The sequence below is a fragment of the Lissotriton helveticus genome, chromosome 9 (genome assembly GCF_964261635.1).
Source record: "Lissotriton helveticus chromosome 9, aLisHel1.1, whole genome shotgun sequence".
Taxonomy (NCBI): Eukaryota; Metazoa; Chordata; class Amphibia; order Caudata; family Salamandridae; genus Lissotriton; species Lissotriton helveticus.
The window spans coordinates 597,314,439-597,333,513 of NC_136070.1; the positions used below are offsets into that span (position 1 = coordinate 597,314,439).

Sequence of the window (19,075 nt, forward strand, 5' to 3'; positions counted from 1 at the left end):
TGTGCCCCTGTTGCCTGCTTGTGCCTCTGTGTGCCCCTGTTGCCTGCTTGTGCCTCTGTGTGCCCCTGTTGCCTGCTTGTGCCTCTGTGTGCCCCTGTTGCCTGCTTGTGCCTCCGTGTGCCCCTATTGCCTGCTTGTGCCTCCGTTTTCGTGCCCCTGTTGCCTGCTTGTGCCTCCGTTTTCGTGCCCCTGTTGCGTGCTTGTGCCTCTGTGTGCCCCTGTTGCCTGCTTGTGCCTCTGTGTGCCCCTGTTGCCTGCTTGTGCCTCCGTGTGCCCCTGTTGCCGGCTTGTACCTCCGTGTGCCCCTGTTGCCTGCTTGTGCCTCCGTGTGCCCCTGTTGCCTGCTTGTGCCTCCGTGTGCCCCTGTTGCCTGCTTGTGCCTCTGTGTGCCCCTGTTGCCTGCTTGTGCCTCTGTGTGCCCCTGTTGCCTGCTTGTGCCTCCGTGTGCCCCTGTTGCCTGCTTGTGCCTCCGTTTTCGTGCCCCTGTTGCCTGCTTGTGCCTCCGTGTGCCCCTGTTGCCTGCTTGTGCCTCCGTGTGCCCCGTTGCCTGCTTGTGCCTCCGTGTGCCCCTGTTGCCTGCTTGTGCCTCTGTGTGCCCCTGTTGCCTGCTTGTGCCTCTGTGTGCCCCTGTTGCGTGCTTGTGCCTCTGTGTGCCCCTGTTGCCTGCTTGTGCCTCTGTGTGCCCCTGTTGCCTGCTTGTGCCTCTGTGTGCCCCTGTTGCCTGCTTGTGCCTCTGTGTGCCCCTGTTGCCTGCTTGTGCCTCTGTGTGCCCCTGTTGCCTGCTTGTGCCTCCGTTTTCGTGCCCCTGTTGCCTGCTTGTGCCTCCGTGTGCCCCTGTTGCCTGCTTGTGCCTCCGTGTGCCCCCGTTGCCTGCTTGTGCCTCCGTGTGCCCCCGTTGCCTGCTTGTGCCTCCGTGTGCCCCTGTTGCCTGCTTGTGCCGCCGTGTGCCCCTGTTGCCTGCTTGTGCCTCCGTGTGCCCCTGTTGCCTGCTTGTGCTGTGTGGGTGTGTGTGGAGGGCTCTGTGTGGCTGTGTGTGTGGGAAGCTTTGTGTGGCTGTGTGTGTAGGAAGCTTTGTGTGGCTGTGTGTGGGGGGGGCTTTGTGTGGCTGTGTGTGTGGGGGCTCTTTGTGGCTGTGTGTGTGGGGGGCTCTGTGTGTGTGGGGGGGGGGCTCTGTGTGTGTGTGTCATTTGCGAGAGATAAAGCTAGTGGCATTGTAAATGACAATGCCATTTATTTATGTTAAAAAAACATAAATAAAAATAATGTCGAGAGCAATGCCAATAGCTCTAACTTTAACAAAGGCAAAACCATTGCATTGTAAATGCTTGTTTAATGTTGCTGGTGAGTTGTTTTGTGAAGGGAATTTAGTTTTTAAAGGGGACAAGTGTGTCCCACCTGTTGGAGTTCAGGATCTGATACTCAAGTTAGCACATAAGACCCATCCGGGAATTTCTGCAATGAAGCGACTTATTAGATTGAACCTTTGGTGGCCAGGTTTGGACAAGTTTGTGGATCGTGTGGTTAGAGAATGCACTGAGTGTTGTGACAAAGATAAAATGTTGAAGGTCTTTGTTCCTCCTCTTAAATCTGTAGTGTGGCCTGAGATTCCGTGGAAAAAAATTGCTTTTGACATCTCTGGCCCTTTCAATATTTTACCTGAGTCTTCTCGTTTTGCTTTAGTAATTATTGATTACCATTCCAAATGGCCAGAAGTGAAATTTGTATCCAGGATTACTTCTGAAGTTATTATTACGTTTTTTCAAGAAGTGTTTTCCAGAGAGGGTTGTCCTTCTGTTTTAGTATCAGACAACGGAGTTCAATTAGTCTCGTCTGAGATGCAGTCATTTTTACAGTCCTGTAATATCAAACATGTCAGAACGTCTCTTTATGAACCGCACGAAAATGGTCAGGTTGAGCGTTTTAATCGGGTGTTAAAAAACTTTGTTGTTGATTCTATCAAGGAAAAAGGTAACTGGTTGAATGCTCTTAGGGAGAAACTTTGGAACTACCGTATAACTCCCCACACTACTACTGAAGTGAGTCCTTTCAAACTATTAAAGGGAAGGGATCCAGCATCTGTCATCTGCCCTTGGTGGTTCAAGGAGAAATGTAAAGGTTTTGGTGAAGATGCTGTGGATGTTAAGAATCTGGCGGACAGAGTTTCTTGTAAACAAAAGAAATCGGCTGAATGGTATAACAAGAGGTGGAAAGTAAGAGAGCATGGTTTGGCTGTTGGTGATTGGGTCAAGATTATGAAACCTTCTTTTGTCAATAAAGGAATGAGCAAATATGGCAGACCTATCCAGATCAAAAATGTTTTTAATAACTCTGTTATCACACAAGATGGAAAGGTCTGGAATGTAAGCAAAGTTGCAAAGTGCCCTGTCCAAGTTGATGTAAATACTCATGTTGTGAATACTCATTTTGATTCTCATAATTGTGATAATTCCGCACCTAGTGTGTGTTCTAGACTTCCTCCAGACACCATTGCTTCTAGGATCAAGGAGGATTCCCGCATTCGTAAGACACCCATGTCTTTACGAGACTATGTTTGAAATATTGCTTTGCTTGTTTTCATGATTCTGTACATATGTTTAAGTATGAAATATTGCTTTGCTTGTTTTCATGATTCTGTACATATGTTTAATTGTTTTATGATTTTGTACATATGTTTTATTTCTAGTTTTTTTTTTAGGGGGAAGATGTGTTACATCCTGCATAGTTATCTTGTCTTTCATTACTTCCCCTTTAAGTGCATGAGCCTTCCTGCACAGTGTTCTGGTTCTCAGAACTTTCTTAATGATGCATTCTGCATCTCAATGTCAGTTGTTCTTGGACTGGTAGCTGACTACATGATGCTGTGCTGCTGAATAAATCTACTTACAATCCTACCTGTTTCCTGGATTATTACAATAAGGTTATATAAAAATGCCCTTTGTATTGTACATAAAATACACTATACCATAATCCCATAAAATCACTTTGCCACTAGGCAATGGTCATAACAGTATAGATAGTGCAATCACGTAAATACTTCTAGATTACACACGTTATAAAAACATTAGCAGCCATAAAATCACAGTTAGCGCAACCAACCTGCAGTTTAAGGAGGGGTGTTGTGAGTACCTAGTCACCTCTATAACATGCCCATCCTTCTCTATTTTAATCCTGGCCTGGGGACCCTGGAATAAAGGTGAACTATAGGTTACCCATGAGCCAGGTTTAACCACTTGTTTCACTGCACTTGTTCTATCACAACTTGTGCCACTGTACGTAAATCCCTTCTGTTTCCTCTCTACCCCTCTTGGTGTTAGTATGTTGACCGAGGGGGTTTGGGGTAGATGAGTAGTTGACCCTCTCCCCTTTTCTGTGTAAAGTTGAAACCAGTCTCCCAGAGGGGTGGGGACATTAGCTCATCTCAGCTCCGTTCTTGAAGGAAGCTGAGGGTTCACGCCCTACTCCAGCTCGGACCTTTGTCAGAATGTTAAGTGATACGCTTTGAGGCACAAGTGAGCAGCGAGGTACTCTCCTGTGCCTCCGGGTGCCGTATTCACTGAGATATACCAACAGTCAAATGCCTTGAGAGACGTCTGTTCCGCAGCAGACAATGGTTCCGCATGTCTTGCGTGGCACGTTCGAGCATTTCTGTAGTTTCAGCCAGCTGACTGTTGCATTCTGGGGTTTGTAGTTTTGTTTCTACCGTTTTACATATGGGCAAACAAATCCCAGCAGTTAGCGTTTGGTTGGTTAAAAAGCCAAATCTGACGCTTTGAGGCACAAGTGAGCAGCGAGGTACTCTCCCTTGCCTCTGGGTGCCGTATTCACTGAGATATACCAACAGTACTGTCTGCATTCGCAGTCCTTGGCTGTATATGGTCTCCCGGGAAGAGCTTAACGTATTTCGAACATTCACGTGGCGCTTTCAGCCAGTCCTTACTTTTAAAGCAAAACCACTTCCTGGAAGTTGAATTCTCCCATTAATATCTATGGGCCTATAAACAGCAGATGCACCTTGCTAAAAGTCAGGTCTAATTTAAAGTGAGATAGTACCCGTCAAAAGTTGACTTGGCTGATGTGCGCTTGTTGAGTGATTAGCTGAGATAAACCACACGTTTCTCGGACCGTTTCATTTTTTACCGTGGACCATTGATGCTGTTTGTACTGCCTCTCCGCCGATTTCTCCAACCTGGAGCCCATCTGGATATTTTGTTTGCAGGTTGGTCCCCTTCTCTGTGCCCGCACCTACTTGTCATCAAAGATTGCACAGGAAAATAATTCCATAAATGTGAACTAAGTTATGACTCATGTAATCAAGTGTTTATACCATGCATTTTGATCCTGGATAATGCAAAATATCTGAAATGAATATTATGGATATGCATAAACACTCTAGGAAAAGGAAGCTACAGTCTCATTCTGCATTATATATCCTTGCCAAACCATGTCATGATCGTTGCCATGCTGGCAAAAGTCGACAGGCCTCCTTATGTCTTAACGTTGATTCCATATTCACTTCTATGTGACTAACATGCAACTCTCAGTGGTCTGCGCACAATATGCTTTCCATCATGAAGGCTAGCGAATTTATCCTCAAAAATTTCTTTTTCAATAATTCGTCAGAGTCTGAGGGCTTTATGTATTGTTCTTTAGGCCAGCTGTCCAATTGTGTGCCTTTGTCAAAGACCAATGATTTCTGCCTGTTTCTGACCCCACCCCGGCCATTCCACATTCCGGGTGTGGTCATTCTCTGGTCTCTTTTAAAATTTTTTTTTATTTATCATCATAAATTCATTATTTCATCATTTCATTGGTACAGAAATTAGATAAAGGTGATCCATGTACATTCAGCTTAGCAAAAGAGAAAAACAAAAAAAAAAGAATTTTTCACTTTATACAAATCCTTGCATCTTAACAACACTATTAAGTATCTGCTTCTATCTTCATGATGTACGGAACCCCTCATACATCATGGTGTTGTTGCTGATATCAATTCCTGTTAGTCCACCCTTCATACAACTCTGTTCCCATCCTACCCATCTTTCATCCTCTCTGGCGAGAGTCCCCCTAGTTTTTAAACATAGATACAATGCTCCTAACCCTTCCCCTCTAATTACTTTCCAGCCTCTGTTTCCATTCTAAAACTGGAGCCGAGATTTGTTTCCCTAGTTGCTTTGCCTTCCATCCTTGTTTTTTCTCATATAGTGCCTTCTCGAGATTATATATAGCTAGGAGCCGAGACAGCCATTGTTGAAACGTTGGGGGGTTTGGATCTTTCTATAAAAATGCTATACATATCCTACTTATAGCCATGGCCAGAAATATGAATTCCTGGTGAGCTACGGGGACTCCTTTTCTCATTACTCCCAATACCATTACTTCATGAGTTAAGCTTATATGGATCCCCATTGCTCTTGCCATAAACTGTTCTATTGCCCTTTTAAATGGATCTAAGATGGGGCATGAAGCAAACATATGGATCGTGTCTGCTTCCGTGCTTTGGCATCGCGGGCAGCTTATACCACTTGTACCCCCCCAACGAGCTATTCTATTCGGTGTATAATATAGTTCAAAAATGGTTTTTATAAAGTTGAGCCTGGAGGTTCGCTACCTTTAGTACTATGCTCGCCAGTTTGAGCGAGGTTTCAAACTCGTTCCCAACTATATTCAATTTGATTCTCCACTTTGCCGAGACTTTCCCCCATCATCTTCCTTGTACTGGCTCAGTTCTTCATACATATGTGAAATTGAGCACCCCTCCTGGCTTTGCAGTCGCTCCATAACTACTTCTCTTTCAAATACCTTATTTCCTCCTTGTTTCTTTAGCAAAGCCGACCTAATCTGCAGGTATTTATAAAAATCTCTGCGCTCTAGATTAAATAGAAACATCCTGCCAATAACACTGAACGGGTACGAAACCAAAATGTTAGGCTATGCAGATGACCTAGCAATCACATCGTCAGAACCTGTATCGGCTCTGGCTGAAATAGAAAGAGAGGCAGGTATTTACGGGGCATTGTCTGGCTATAAATTAAACCAAGGTAAGACGCAAATTGTGGTCAATAACAAAATCACACTGGCTGACCAAAGAAGAGTAACAGATTCAGCTGTATATCTTGGAATAACAATAACATCAGATCTAACAAAGATAGTGGAAAATAATTTGGCCCCTGTAATTCAAAAATCTAAAAAAGATTTAGATAGAATGAATAACCTGCATCTGACGATAGTAGGTCGCTGCAATATAATAAAAATGATATTCCTCCCAAAAGTCCTATATCTATTCAGGACGATTCCACTTAAATTCAAAAATAATTGGTTTAAAGAGATTGAGGGAGTTGCCAACCGCTTCATCTGGGAACAGTCCAGCCCGAACTGCCAAGCCATGCCTTCCATTCCCTGGACCGGAAACAACCTTCCGAGGACCGGTTTCTGGCATTACAGCCTTCTTCTGCCCGGCTTGCTTGATTCCAGTGGCAAAGTGAGCAAGGGACAAAAGGGGGTGGTGAAGGACGGAGCATCTGAACCAATCAAACACTCACACCCAGTCAAAAGATCTGGGTTTAATCCATCACCGTTCTTTAGCCCACTCTGCCACCCCAGTTCAGACATGGCTATATGCAAATCAGTCTGACCCTGTGCCTCATGGGAAAAGTCCAGCCCGAACTGCCAAGCCATGCCTTCCCTGGACCGGAAACAAGCTTCCGAGGACCGGTTTCTGGCAGTACAGCCTTCTTCAGCCCGGCTTGCTTGAATCCAGTGGCAAAGAGAGCAAGGGACTCATGTCTGAGCATACCCTGCCACACTTATGGCGGCCAAAGCGGTACAAAAGGGGGTGGTGATGGACGGAGCATCTGAACCAATCAAACACTCACACCCAGTCAAAAGATCTGGGTTTAATCCATCACCGTTCTTTAGCCCACTCTGCCACCCCAGTTCAGACATGGCTATAAGCAAATCAGTCTGACCCTGTGCCTCATGGGAACAGTCCAGCCCGAACTGCCAAGCCATGCCTTCCCTGGACCGGAAACAAGCTTCCGAGGACCGGTTTCTGGCATTACAGCCTTCTTCAGCCCGGCTTGCTTGAATCCAGTGGCAAAGAGAGCAAGGGACTCACGTCTGAGCATACCCTGCCACACTTATGGCGGCCAAAGCGGTACAAAAGGGGGTGGTGATGGACGGAGCATCTGAACCAATCAAACACTCACACCCAGTCAAAAGATCTGGGTTTAATCCATCACCGTTCTTTAGCCCACTCTGCCACCCCAGTTCAGACATGGCTATAAGCAAATCAGTCTGACCCTGTGCCTCATGGGAACAGTCCAGCCCGAACTGCCAAGCCATGCCTTCCCTGGACCGGAAACAAGCTTCCGAGGACCGGTTTCTGGCATTACAGCCTTCTTCAGCCCGGCTTGCTTGAATCCAGTGGCAAAGAGAGCAAGGGACTCACGTCTGAGCATACCCTGCCACACTTATGGCGGCCAAAGCGGTACAAAAGGGGGTGGTGATGGACGGAGCATCTGAACCAATCAAACACTCACACCCAGTCAAAAGATCTGGGTTTAATCCATCACCGTTCTTTAGCCCACTCTGCCACCCCAGTTCAGACATGGCTATATGCAAATCAGTCTGACCCTGTGCCTCATGGGAACAGTCCAGCCCGAACTGCCAAGCCATGCCTTCCCTGGACCCGAAACAAGCTTCCGAGGACCGGTTTCTGGCATTACAGCCTTCTTCAGCCCGGCTTGCTTGAATCCAGTGGCAAAGTGAGCCATCTGGGCGCAAGGCAGAACACGAAGGGCCATTAAGTTTATGTATCTCGCAAGGGATTGAGGGGGCTTGACAGTACCTGACTTCAGGGCATATTATTGGGCGTCGGTCCTCCAATATATTAGAGGGCTGTGAGGGGGCACTACTTCGGATAAATGGAGGGGTAGCGAGGGCATCCCAGATATATATGAACTTATAACAACTGAGGCCAACAATTGGCTTTTAACGTTCAGTGAGGCAAACTATTACAAGAAAGTTACGTTCAAGACACTTGGGGCAGCAATATCGGTTTGGACTTCGGTCCGGAAAAAGCTGGGACTTGGAAGAATGAATTATTATACCCCCCTGTTCAAGAACCCCTCATTACCGGAGGTGTTCTATGATAATGTAACGAGTCGATGGGATGAGCTTGGTGTAAAGACTATTGGGGATTTCACAGATTCTACAGGCATAATTACTTTCGATAAGGCGCAACATTTATTTAATCTAGAGCGCAGAGATTTTTATAAATACCATTCTCTGGTTTCAATGAGCCCCGCTCCAGTACGTGACAGCATGACCCAGTGCGAAGTAAAGGAGCGCTGGACCGGTGAGGGCCCACGAGTACCAGTCACTTCATTTACAAGCGGGAGACAACAGCAGTTCTAATGTGTGCGGGGCAGTGCCTTCCCAAGGCACATAAAGCGCCTGTGGCACCCCTGCTTTTCCAGTAACGCAATAACAAATACTTCTGTACACACGCTATACCCGCGCACCTTCGTTTGGTCCTACCATACCCCTGCTGCCTTCTGCGGGGCCGCTCATAGCAGAAAGGTACCTCATTCCTGAACCTCTGCGCTCACTGTGGTGCGAGTGTTAACCCAACATGAGAGGCGTCATGTGCCTCTCACTCCTTGCCAACAAATGGCTTCGCCGAAGCACTCCAGTCCTGACCGGGCACCCCTGCTTTTTCAGCACAGCTGCAATAAACCTCAGCAGTGCACTGGCACGGCATCTCAACCCTGTCCTGTTGCATGCCATTTCGCATTTCTACCCCTGCACACGACACTGTTCTAACTCCCGTGTATCACATGCCCCTCCAGTACAAAATGAAAAGGTACTAAACAGGCAGATAGCAGGAGCACAGTATGTATGAAACTTATATAGCGCAGGACTTACCCTGGGGCATCTCCGCGCTTGCTTAGGGAACCCGTCCTGGTATTCCCCTGTGAGAAACCCCGGTAGGGTATCCACAAGGTGAAAGCCAGGCATCCCGCCGCGAGGGGCTGATGTGGAGATTAAGCAAGCTATTGCCCAGAGTCGCAGAGTGTGACCCCGTGAGTCGAGTAGGCACCGGAGCGAGAATTGTCGAGACCGTGGAATTTATGAGCCCGAGACCCGCCGAGGCGGGGAATCGAACCCTGGTCCACGGTCGATCTCAGATTCCGGGTCTGCCGCCTCTAACCACTGAGCCACACTTCTCCCGTAGTACAGTAGCAGGCACAGGAGATGGGATAGCTCGGTGCTCCTTGCAGTCAGGAGCTACAGAGCTGGCTCAGCTTGCCCCTGGCTTGGGCACCACAAGGCTGGGCATGAGGGATCCCAGGCTGCAACATAGGCACAGGTAGGCATTGAATTAGGCCTGCCTCCCCCGGACACTCCTCCTGTCTGTGTGGAGCCAGTCTGGGCGGCTGCCCGTGGTTTTAGGACGGGTAGGCTGCGGATGGAAGTCCCTGCCATGCAAATGTGTTGCACTGTGTCACGTGGCACAGTAATAACAAAACAAACGGCTACGGTTTTGTTATTGGTTGTGCACACCTAACATAATCCGCTCCCCCACTGCCCTCCAGGTACAGAGGTGCTGGGACAATTTTCTGACTGGGGAGCTGGCCGGTGGCATCTTCACTAAAATTAGAGGGATTCTGTGATAATTAACATAATCGGGATTCCTGGTGTTTCCGAAGGAGGCAGACAGTGCGGCAAATGAGCGAAACACTGAACTGGAGAGCGTGTTGTGGGAGGGAAGGAGTCAGAGGGAATAGTAGTCAGAATTTGTTTGCCAATATGTTAATCGTTATAATACAGTATGCTTAAATATCTGGCTAACTTGTTCTATTTATTTTAAAAGATAGTTATTTAAAAGAAATCATTAATAAATCACAGTGGTTTAGCCATGCTTGCACACTCTCTACTACCCTCTACTACTCACTCTTTACAACTCCACTACCCTCTACTACTCACTCTTTACTACACACTCTCTACTACACTCTCTACTGCACACTCTACTACTTGCTCTCTACTACTCACTCTCTACTACTCTCTACAACTCACTCTACTACTAACTCTCTACTACTCTACTACTCACTCTCTTCTACTCCACTACTCTCTACTACTCACTCTCTACTACTCACTACTACTCTCTACTACGCTCTACTACTCACTCTCTACTACTTACTCTACTACTCACTCTCTACTCCTCTAAACTACTCACTCTACTACTCTCTACTACTCACACTCTACTACTCAATCTCTACTACTCACTCTCTACTACTCACTCTCTACTACTCACTACTACTCTCTACTACTCACTCTCTACTACTCACTCTACTGCTCATTCTACTACTCACTCTACTACTCACTCTCTACTACTCACTCTCTACTACTCTCTCTCTACTACTCACTCTGCTACTCATTCTACTACCCACTCTCTACTACTCGCTACTACTCACTCTCTACTACTCACTCTCTACTACTCACTCTCTGCTACTCTCTCTACTACTCTCTACTACTCATCCTCTACTCTCTACCTCTCTACTACTCTCTACCGCTATCTCTCTACCTCTACCTCTCTACCTCTACACCTCTCTCTACCTCTCTCTACACATATGCATATATATATGCATATATATGCATATGCATTTATATATATGTATGTGTGTATATTTATATACATACATATAATCTGCATGTCTATATAAATACAAATATAAATGCAAGCATTCATATACATATATGCATACAGTGCATGGTATGTACATGAATGTACATGAACGTTTGAAAAACACTAATAAAAGCAAAGCTAAAAAGCTACCTAATTACAAACAGAATTGCTTTAACTTAAATGAGGGTGAGACCTATTGCATTTTCAATGCTTGTTCATTTTGTCACCTGGGGGAGACTTTAGGGCAACGGAATGAGCTCAGAATGTAAGTCCATTTGGCATTGAGTAAAGAATCAGGGGTTGACAGTCAGTCAGAAATTGGTGATGTTGACTGATCAGAAAGAAGCAAGGCCATTATGGGGAACTGGCACTGTGCAGTATTTATGCAGATCTGGCATTTGTGGACATTAGTACCTTCTGCCAGGCTCAAGATAGGTTGAGTTGTCGGTGTAACCTTGAGGAGACCCTGATGAAATTGAGAAACCAGGAGTAACAATGAGAAAGACTAAATCAGGTGTCTACAACCAGTTAATCACAAGCTACCAGTAGTAGTTGGGGGAAATGCTTGGACATTGACTGCCTGCTTATTGCACTCCAGAATCCCGTTACATTACCAGCTGCTCGCAATCTATTCCATTTAAATGGTTCCACAGTCCTGCTGTGCGGGGGAGGCACTTGGACATTGACTCTGCCTGCAAATTGTGCTGGGGAGCTTTTGACATTACTCTGCGTTTGTTTGTGCTGGGGAATTGCTTTTATCTACTGCCCAAGATTACATCATACTTACAGGGGGGAGCCGATGCACTGTTCAGCTGCTGGGCATTTAAACTCCCAGAATTCCGTGTTGTATTACCTGCTGCCCCCCCCCCCCATCTACTTCATTTAAACGGCTGCACAGTCCCAGGAGAGCTCGTCCACACCTGTCAGAACCCGGAGGATGCTGGGCTAAGCCTCCCTCTTAGTTCGATCATCGGGACATTTTAAGTTACTGTCCTCATCGATCAAATTGATGATATGGACCCCAATGTGTAGACACATAGTTTAGTGGCTGGGAGCAAGACGCTTTCGTACAATTATGTCATAACAAACGCTTTGCCAGATCTATTGGTCTGGGAGACTGGGGTATTTTGTGTTATTTCTGTATTGTTTGTTCTATACTTCTTGGCAATTTTATATGGGTAGTGGGGACTAGTTCCTTGCATTATGGGTAAATGCAAGACGTTGGATCAGGTCCAGGGTATCGCCAAAAATCCCAAAAATTCAGCAAAACCAGATGAAAGCACCCTTGAAGAAATTGACCATTTAATAGAAGCCTGGCCCAAGGGCTTGGTCTTCCGTAAGAAACTCCGGCTATTTCTGTGCAACAGGGGCGGCTCTAGGCTCATGGCGGCCCTGGGCAGGGAGCGTAGGTAGGGGGCCCCGGAAGAGGGGGGCAGGGCGGAGCCCCCCCGGAGCTCAGGAAGGTGTTTTAATAAAACGTCCAGAAAAGGCGTTGGATGACCAGTACCTGCGGCTGCTCCTACCCTTCCGAATTCGTCTCAGAACAATAAAATGTAGGAGGAGGAGGGTATATTGTGACACACGACGTGAGGGACTGGCACAGACGGCTGCAGTGCCAGGGCCATGACAGGGGCCCCGGACCCACAGCCCCCCACAGAGAAAGAATCAGTGGCTTCTTTGCCCGGAAACATCCCTGCCAGGGGCCGCCACGAGTATAATTCTGCTCATGGATATCAATTTTTTTTTTCTTGTTTATGGTCGTCTGTGCCTGTTTTACCTAGTGCATCAGCAGTACTCTGGCTTTAGGATTCTCCATCTTTAGGTTTCCCTTGGGTGATAACGTTCAGGATTGCTCCTTCCTGTGATGCTACGAAAGCCTGCTGAGCCGCCTTTCTCTTTCGTTTCGAATAACCAGATTTGTGTACTCAAATTCTCTTCATTTTGCTTGCAACGTTATATACGCCTGTACCAGCGGGCCAGCAGTGGGTAGGGAAAAACAGAAGCCAATCAGGAACCAGGAGGAACGCAGGCGCGGAGGCCAGTGAAGAGGTGGGGGGGGGTCAGGGTGTTTGGAAGTGGAACAGAGCCGGAGGCCGCCAAATCCCTGCCATGGGCCGCCACGCAAATATGTATCCATCCTCAGAGGATTATTATATTAAGGATATATATTGGCGTGGCGGCCCCTGGGGTTTGGCGGCCCTGTGCAGGTGCACAGCTTGCACATGCCTAAGGCCGCCCCTGTGTGCAAATTGGGCATACCTCCAGACCTGCTATCTTTGATAAGTCGATTGCACAAAGATAATTTCATCCAAGTGTGATGGGGAACCCAGGGCAAACTCACTGATCTCTTTCCCATTTGCCAAGGGGTGCACCAGAATGTGTGTTTTGGCCCCACGGTATTCTCATTGTTTCTTATGAGCATTGTTCAGTTTCTTTTCAGCCTCCCAACTGATGCCCAGTCACTGGCTGGTTTGGAAATCCCCATATTAATGTTTGCGGATGACACCCTACTAATTTCAAAACCCCCCAGTGAGTTGCAGCATGCACTGTTCCACTTTGAGGAATTTTGCAGGGTGTGAGGTCTTGTGATAAATACAGCAAAGACAAAATTCATGTTGTTCAAACAGCATAAATTCTTCAAGGTGAGTGTAATATTGGGGGACAAGCCTCTTGAGAGAACTGAGGTCTTTAGCCATTTGGGTGTCACCTTGGCCTCGAATATGCCATGTAACCCCCAAGTGGAAATAATTACCTTCAAACATCGACAACTCACTGGTGCATTAGCATAGCAGTCCCCTCTCCAAGCCTATCAATCCAGTCCTGCCGATGAATGATGCCAAGGTCTTGGGCTCAACCCTTTATGGCTTGGAATTATGGGGCTTCTCGAACATGTCTACTCTCAGTAGTTTGGAGAATACGTTTCTGAGGAATGTGGCACGGCTCCCACAAAGCACATCTTTAAAACCTTTGATGCTGGATCTAGGCAGGAAGGTCATAGTCAATAAAGCAAGAATCCCTCCACCACTATATTGGTCAAGTCTGTGGCCTGTACCTGAGTTGGCCCATTATGCCACCAACCTAAGGGATGTTATGGATGCCGATGGAACCCATAAAATTGACTGGCTCCAACATGTCAAAAAGACATTGACTGACTTAGGAAGGAAAGAACTATGGGACAATCCAACCGGCGCTCTTATATCCTCGATACAGAAAAGGGGGTGGTGATGAACAGAGTGTCTGAATTAAGCAGACCACTCTTACCCAGTCCAAAGATCAGGGCTTGATCCATCACCGTTATTGATCTCACTGCCCCATCCCAGCTCAGAACCTGGCTATATGCAAATTAGTCTGTCCCTGGCCCAGTGCATCATGGGAACAGGGCAGACCAAACTACAAAGCCAATTCTTCACCAGAAAGGAGACAAGCTACCGGGGACCGGTTTCTGGCATTTCAGCCTCTTCGGCCCGGCTTGCTTGAATCCTGATGGAGCAGTGAGAAAGGGACTCATGTCTGAGTATACCCTGCCACACCTATAGTGGCCAAAAACGATACAGAAAAGGGGGTGGTGATGAACTGAGCTGGGATGGTGCAGTGAGCTAAAAAACGGTGATGGATCAAGCCCTGATCTTGGGACTGGGTAAGAGTGGTCTGCTTAATTCAGGCACTCTGTTCATCACCACCCCCTTTTCTGAATCATTTTGTCCACCATAAGCGTGGATGGGTATACTCAGATGTGAGTCCCTTGCTCATTGCACCATCAGGATTCAAGCAAGCCGGGCCGACGACGCCTGAAATGGCAGAAACCGGTCCCCGGAAGCTTGTTTCCTTCCCAGTATAAGAATTGGCTTGGTAGTTTGGTTTGCCCTGTTCCCATCATGCACTGGGACAGGAACAGACTAATTTGCATATAGCCAAGTTCTGAGCTGGGATGGTGCAGTGAGCTAAAAAACGGTGATGGATCAAGCCCTGATCTTTGGACTGGGTAAGAGTGGTCTGCTTAATTCAGGCACTCTGTTCATCACCACCCCCTTTTCTGAATCAGCTCTTATATCCTCAGCAGAACAACTGAAAAATCCCTACTGGCTAGAAATTTTGCTAGGTGAGGTACAAGTGGTGTAGAGCTCAACTCTGACGGGGAGGTTTTTAGAATTTAAATCCTGTTTTCCTTGGAAGTCTATTGGGACATTATATCTGTCCCACTTGATAGAAAACTCTACTTCAAGTTTAGGGGAGGTTCTCTTCACTTAAAATCCTATACAAACAAATGGGCACCTGGATCGGGGGGTATGTGTTCCACATGCATTGACTCTAAGGAAACCATTGCCCAAGTCCTGTTTGTTTTCCCAGCTAATGTAGGCCTCTACAAGAAATGGATTAAACCCATAAGCAACTCCTTGGGGACAAGAAGTAGTTCCACAGCACAGCAGATTCTAATGTCGGACTGCTGGCCACTGTTCGCATGCTCGGTTGCCAAGTTCTTGGGCTGGATTTGGGCATTAAGGTCTAGGAAGTTAGCCCTGTGCCCAGCAGAGAGAGAACCTATTAAAACATATCCATCTTAATCAGTGCACCGTTGTTTATGTCTCTTTTCATCTGTGCCATTGTACATTTACTAACACAAATCTCATTATGTAATCTGCTCTTACTGCTGTATTGCACTTGGCTTCAGAGATGTCTAATTGATGATGGTATGTGTTGCATATATCTGCCAATCAACCATGCAGGCTGCGATGCCTAGGCTCTCATATGTGGAAGATTTTATGATTACTGTATATTTTCATTATTTATATTTTTACTGGATGCGTTTTTGTAAATACTTTTATGAAAAGCATTGTCAAAATAACGCTTATTGAAATGAAATGAGTAGCTTGTGAAACTTTCAGAGTAGCTCCCAGCTTTGAGTTCATTTTTAACTAGGAACTGCAATACAATAAATAGGTGTTACCTTTTCCTTTTAAAATGAAGGAAAGGATATGCTTATTTTACATTCCCGCAGATAACAGAGCCTGATAGTGGGCAGTGCTCCACTCACATTTATGACCCATTGGGTCACAGAGCTTCAGAATTGAAGCACTGAAGTATTTAACTCTTAAATAAAAGTCTTCTCTTCTCAATATTGAAGCATGCGAACAAAATGATATTTCTGAATGCTTTTAAATGATAAAAAAAGAAAATGAAGAGTTTGCTTAATCGTTAAGTTAACAAATTTTTTATTTTCTCCCTTTTCAAAGTGTCACGTTTACAGACAGCAGGCATCTTGTGTCCCAGTGGCTGGTAGACATAGTGCCATATTTATAACAGACAAATACAGTCATTTTCTTTTATATGGGAGAAATTTAAAGTGAAGAAAAATGTTTCTATGAAGAATTGTCTTAAAGTCCTACTATTTTATGAAGCATGTTTCTTCACTTTAAATACCTCACATTTAAAGAAATGACTGTATTTTCCAATATGCCTGCTGTTTTTAAAGATGCTTTGACAATGGAGAAAATTAAAATGATGAGTTTTATGTAATGCGCATAAACATAAAGTTAACTCTTCAGTTGAATTTTCTCCCATTTCAAAGTGTTGCATTTACACACAGCAGGCATCTTGCTCCCAGTGGCTGGTAGACAGCTGCCATATTAATAACTGAAAAATACAGCCATTTTTTAAATTGGAAGAAATGTTAAGTGCAGAAAATTGTTCCATCAAGTCCAGAAAACTATTCCTTATTATGAATATTTTTCAAGAGCATTTGTCCCATTTAATTAAAATATGGTTAAATGATTGTGCTGTACATGTAACTGTGCCACATATGGTGAAAGGTATGTCCTGTGCCACAAGTACATACAACACAAACTCTGTCACCCACACACATATATCCCATTCATTCACATACATCTGCACAGACAATGCACTCACTGATGCACATGGAAGCCCCATTAGATTACCCCTAGTGACTGTGTTTTATTCAAAAAATAGTATTAGGCTCTATAGACATTAGGGTTTGATGTCATTGAAGCTGGGCAAGGAAGTGTCTGGTAACAATACGCAAGTCAGTTGCCTTCAGTAGCTCACACCGATTTTCACAGATCAGAAGTAGCTCTCATTACAGAAAATGTTGGAGACCCCTGGACCAGTTAGAGTGTGCTGCAGAGTGGTAACTAAGAGGCCCAGCAATCTCCTCTCCTATGATAACCTGGTGCAGGCTAATAGAAGCGGACCTAGTCACGCCTTGTCCAGGAAGCAACTACAGTGAGCCCTCTTTGACTCTTGCCCTGCAAGGGTGGGGGTACTTTTGAGAGCATTGTTTGGTGAAGGGTGCTGAGCATAGAAATGCCCTTGATGCCCTTGATTCGATCTGGAATTTATTTAGTGGCAGAAGCAGCCAGAAGGACTTCGCAGCAATGGAGGCGGACAGTTCAACGAAGGCCTTATCTAATTATGTAATGAACTACTCTTTTCCCAACAGAGGTTGAAGGTAGCAAGCTATCAAGCTCCAGTGTGTTACTCAGCAAGCCTGGGTGATTGCAATGACAATGGAGTGCTGCAAATAGTTATTTCTGACTGGAGGGCAGATGGCATATCGGTAAGAGGAATTTGTTTTAGTAGTCTTAAGACCCTCATTAATAGAGTACCTCCACCCATGTTAACCCATCCACCAATCCCGCCCGCTTCAATTTAGATACTAGAGCATCTCGTTGGGCAAGACAGGGCTGGTTGGGTCTGCATCGGATATGCCTGTCATTTTCATATTTCATAGATAATAACTAGCCAGGCCATGGTGTGAGGGGAGCATCTCACATTGGTTACTGGGATTTGAGTGATCTTTATTATTGTATTCTGTGTAATCTTACTATTTCTATGACAATTCACTCTCAGCATGTGATAAACAGCTGAAGGCAACCTCTATTGTACGATTAGCGACCTATTGAATAGCACACTTATATGAATCTCACAATTGATTTGTTTTTCTCCATGCCTTTTGCAGATGACCTGCAGCACAACATGCATAAACAGAGCACATGGGACCGTTTCTACGTGGAAAAGCGTCCTTCCACATTCCGTTACTTTGACTGGTTCTTTGGCTACAAGCATGTGGCAGGATTCTTGCACACCTTCCTGCAGAACGAGAAGCCCATGGGGTCCTGGCGTGTCCTGGACGTGGGTTGTGGGACATCAGACCTGGGGCTCGGGCTGTTCAAGGAGTCCCCTCACCCACTCCACATTTCCTGTGTGGATTTCTCTCCAGTGGCCATCGACTCCATGCAAGAACACTTTGCTACCACGGCTCCCATTCCATTGAACCCTGGCTCTGAGCTGCACTACAGGGAAGCCGATGCTACAAACCTGGCCCACTTGAGTTCACACACTTTTAACCTAGTGCTGGATAAAGGCACCATGGATGCCGTGCTACGAGGGAAGGAGGGGGTGGGCAGAGCTAGCCTGATGCTGGCTGAGTGCTTTAGGGTTTTACATCCTGGTGGTAGTTTGCTTCAGTTCTCGGATGAGGACCCTGACGCCCGCATGTCTTTCTTGGAGCAGATCCGTGGAGAGGAAGCGCGCAGTGCTAGTGTTCGGGTCCAGGATCTGGGGACCGTTGGAAGCATACAATACTATGCCTACATCATGACCGCGCCGACCTTGTCCTGCTGACATCCTACATCCATACTGTAGTCAACATGGCTGTCTGACAGCTTACATTCTGACCCTGCACCCATCACCCCCCACCCCCACCAGGACTGATTATGAAATGTACATTATTACCTCATCCAGCCTGCAAGGGCCTAGGGCTGGCCATAGTTTATGTCAAAGGGATAGGGCTGGCCATAGTTAATGTCCACAGTGTATGGCTCAGAGGTGGCTGACAACTTGCATCCAGACTGTGCCACCCAAGCGACTGTTGTTAAAAATACTGGAATGTGCCAACTGTTCACGTATTTACTTCCCACCTCAGATGCAGGCATTTCTGGACCTAGATGCTCCATCAGTCTTACCTCATGCGCTGGTGCACTGTTAGATGCATGTATCTCCAGCTAACGGTCACTTTCTCTGCGGTAAATGTGCCTAGTACAATTATCTACTTAATAAATGTCAATGAAAATCAGTGGCTCTCAAGCACTTTTTGTTTCTCCGCTCACTTGATTGACAAGATCCCAAGTCCACAATTACAAAGATTGGAAACCAATGAATGATACTGGAGCGGGGCTTGGGAGCAAGATGACAAGAGCATGAGACTGGAGGAGGAGTAGGGCACTTACATAATAAACTGCTTCAGCTCGGTATTGGGACTTCATTAGAATATTTAAAATCTGGATTCAACCTCAGACCACACTTACCTCACGTTCTCCAAACTGATCACACTATGTCCCTCCCCGTTATGCCCGTCCCAGGTTGTCTTGTATT

General features: G+C 46.1%; 1 protein-coding gene across 1 annotated transcript in view; it reads left to right on the plus strand.

Annotated features, from left to right (window-relative positions):
- Positions 1-18,776, plus strand: part of CSKMT (citrate synthase lysine methyltransferase) — a 38,009-nt gene extending 19,233 nt beyond the window's left edge. Inside the window, exon 2 of the mRNA XM_078662119.1 lies at positions 17,661-18,776. Coding sequence (XP_078518245.1) covers positions 17,661-18,325 — 665 coding nt within the window. The 3' untranslated portion in view covers positions 18,326-18,776. The remainder of the gene's footprint in view (positions 1-17,660) is intronic.
- The last annotated feature ends 299 nt before the right edge of the window (positions 18,777-19,075 follow it).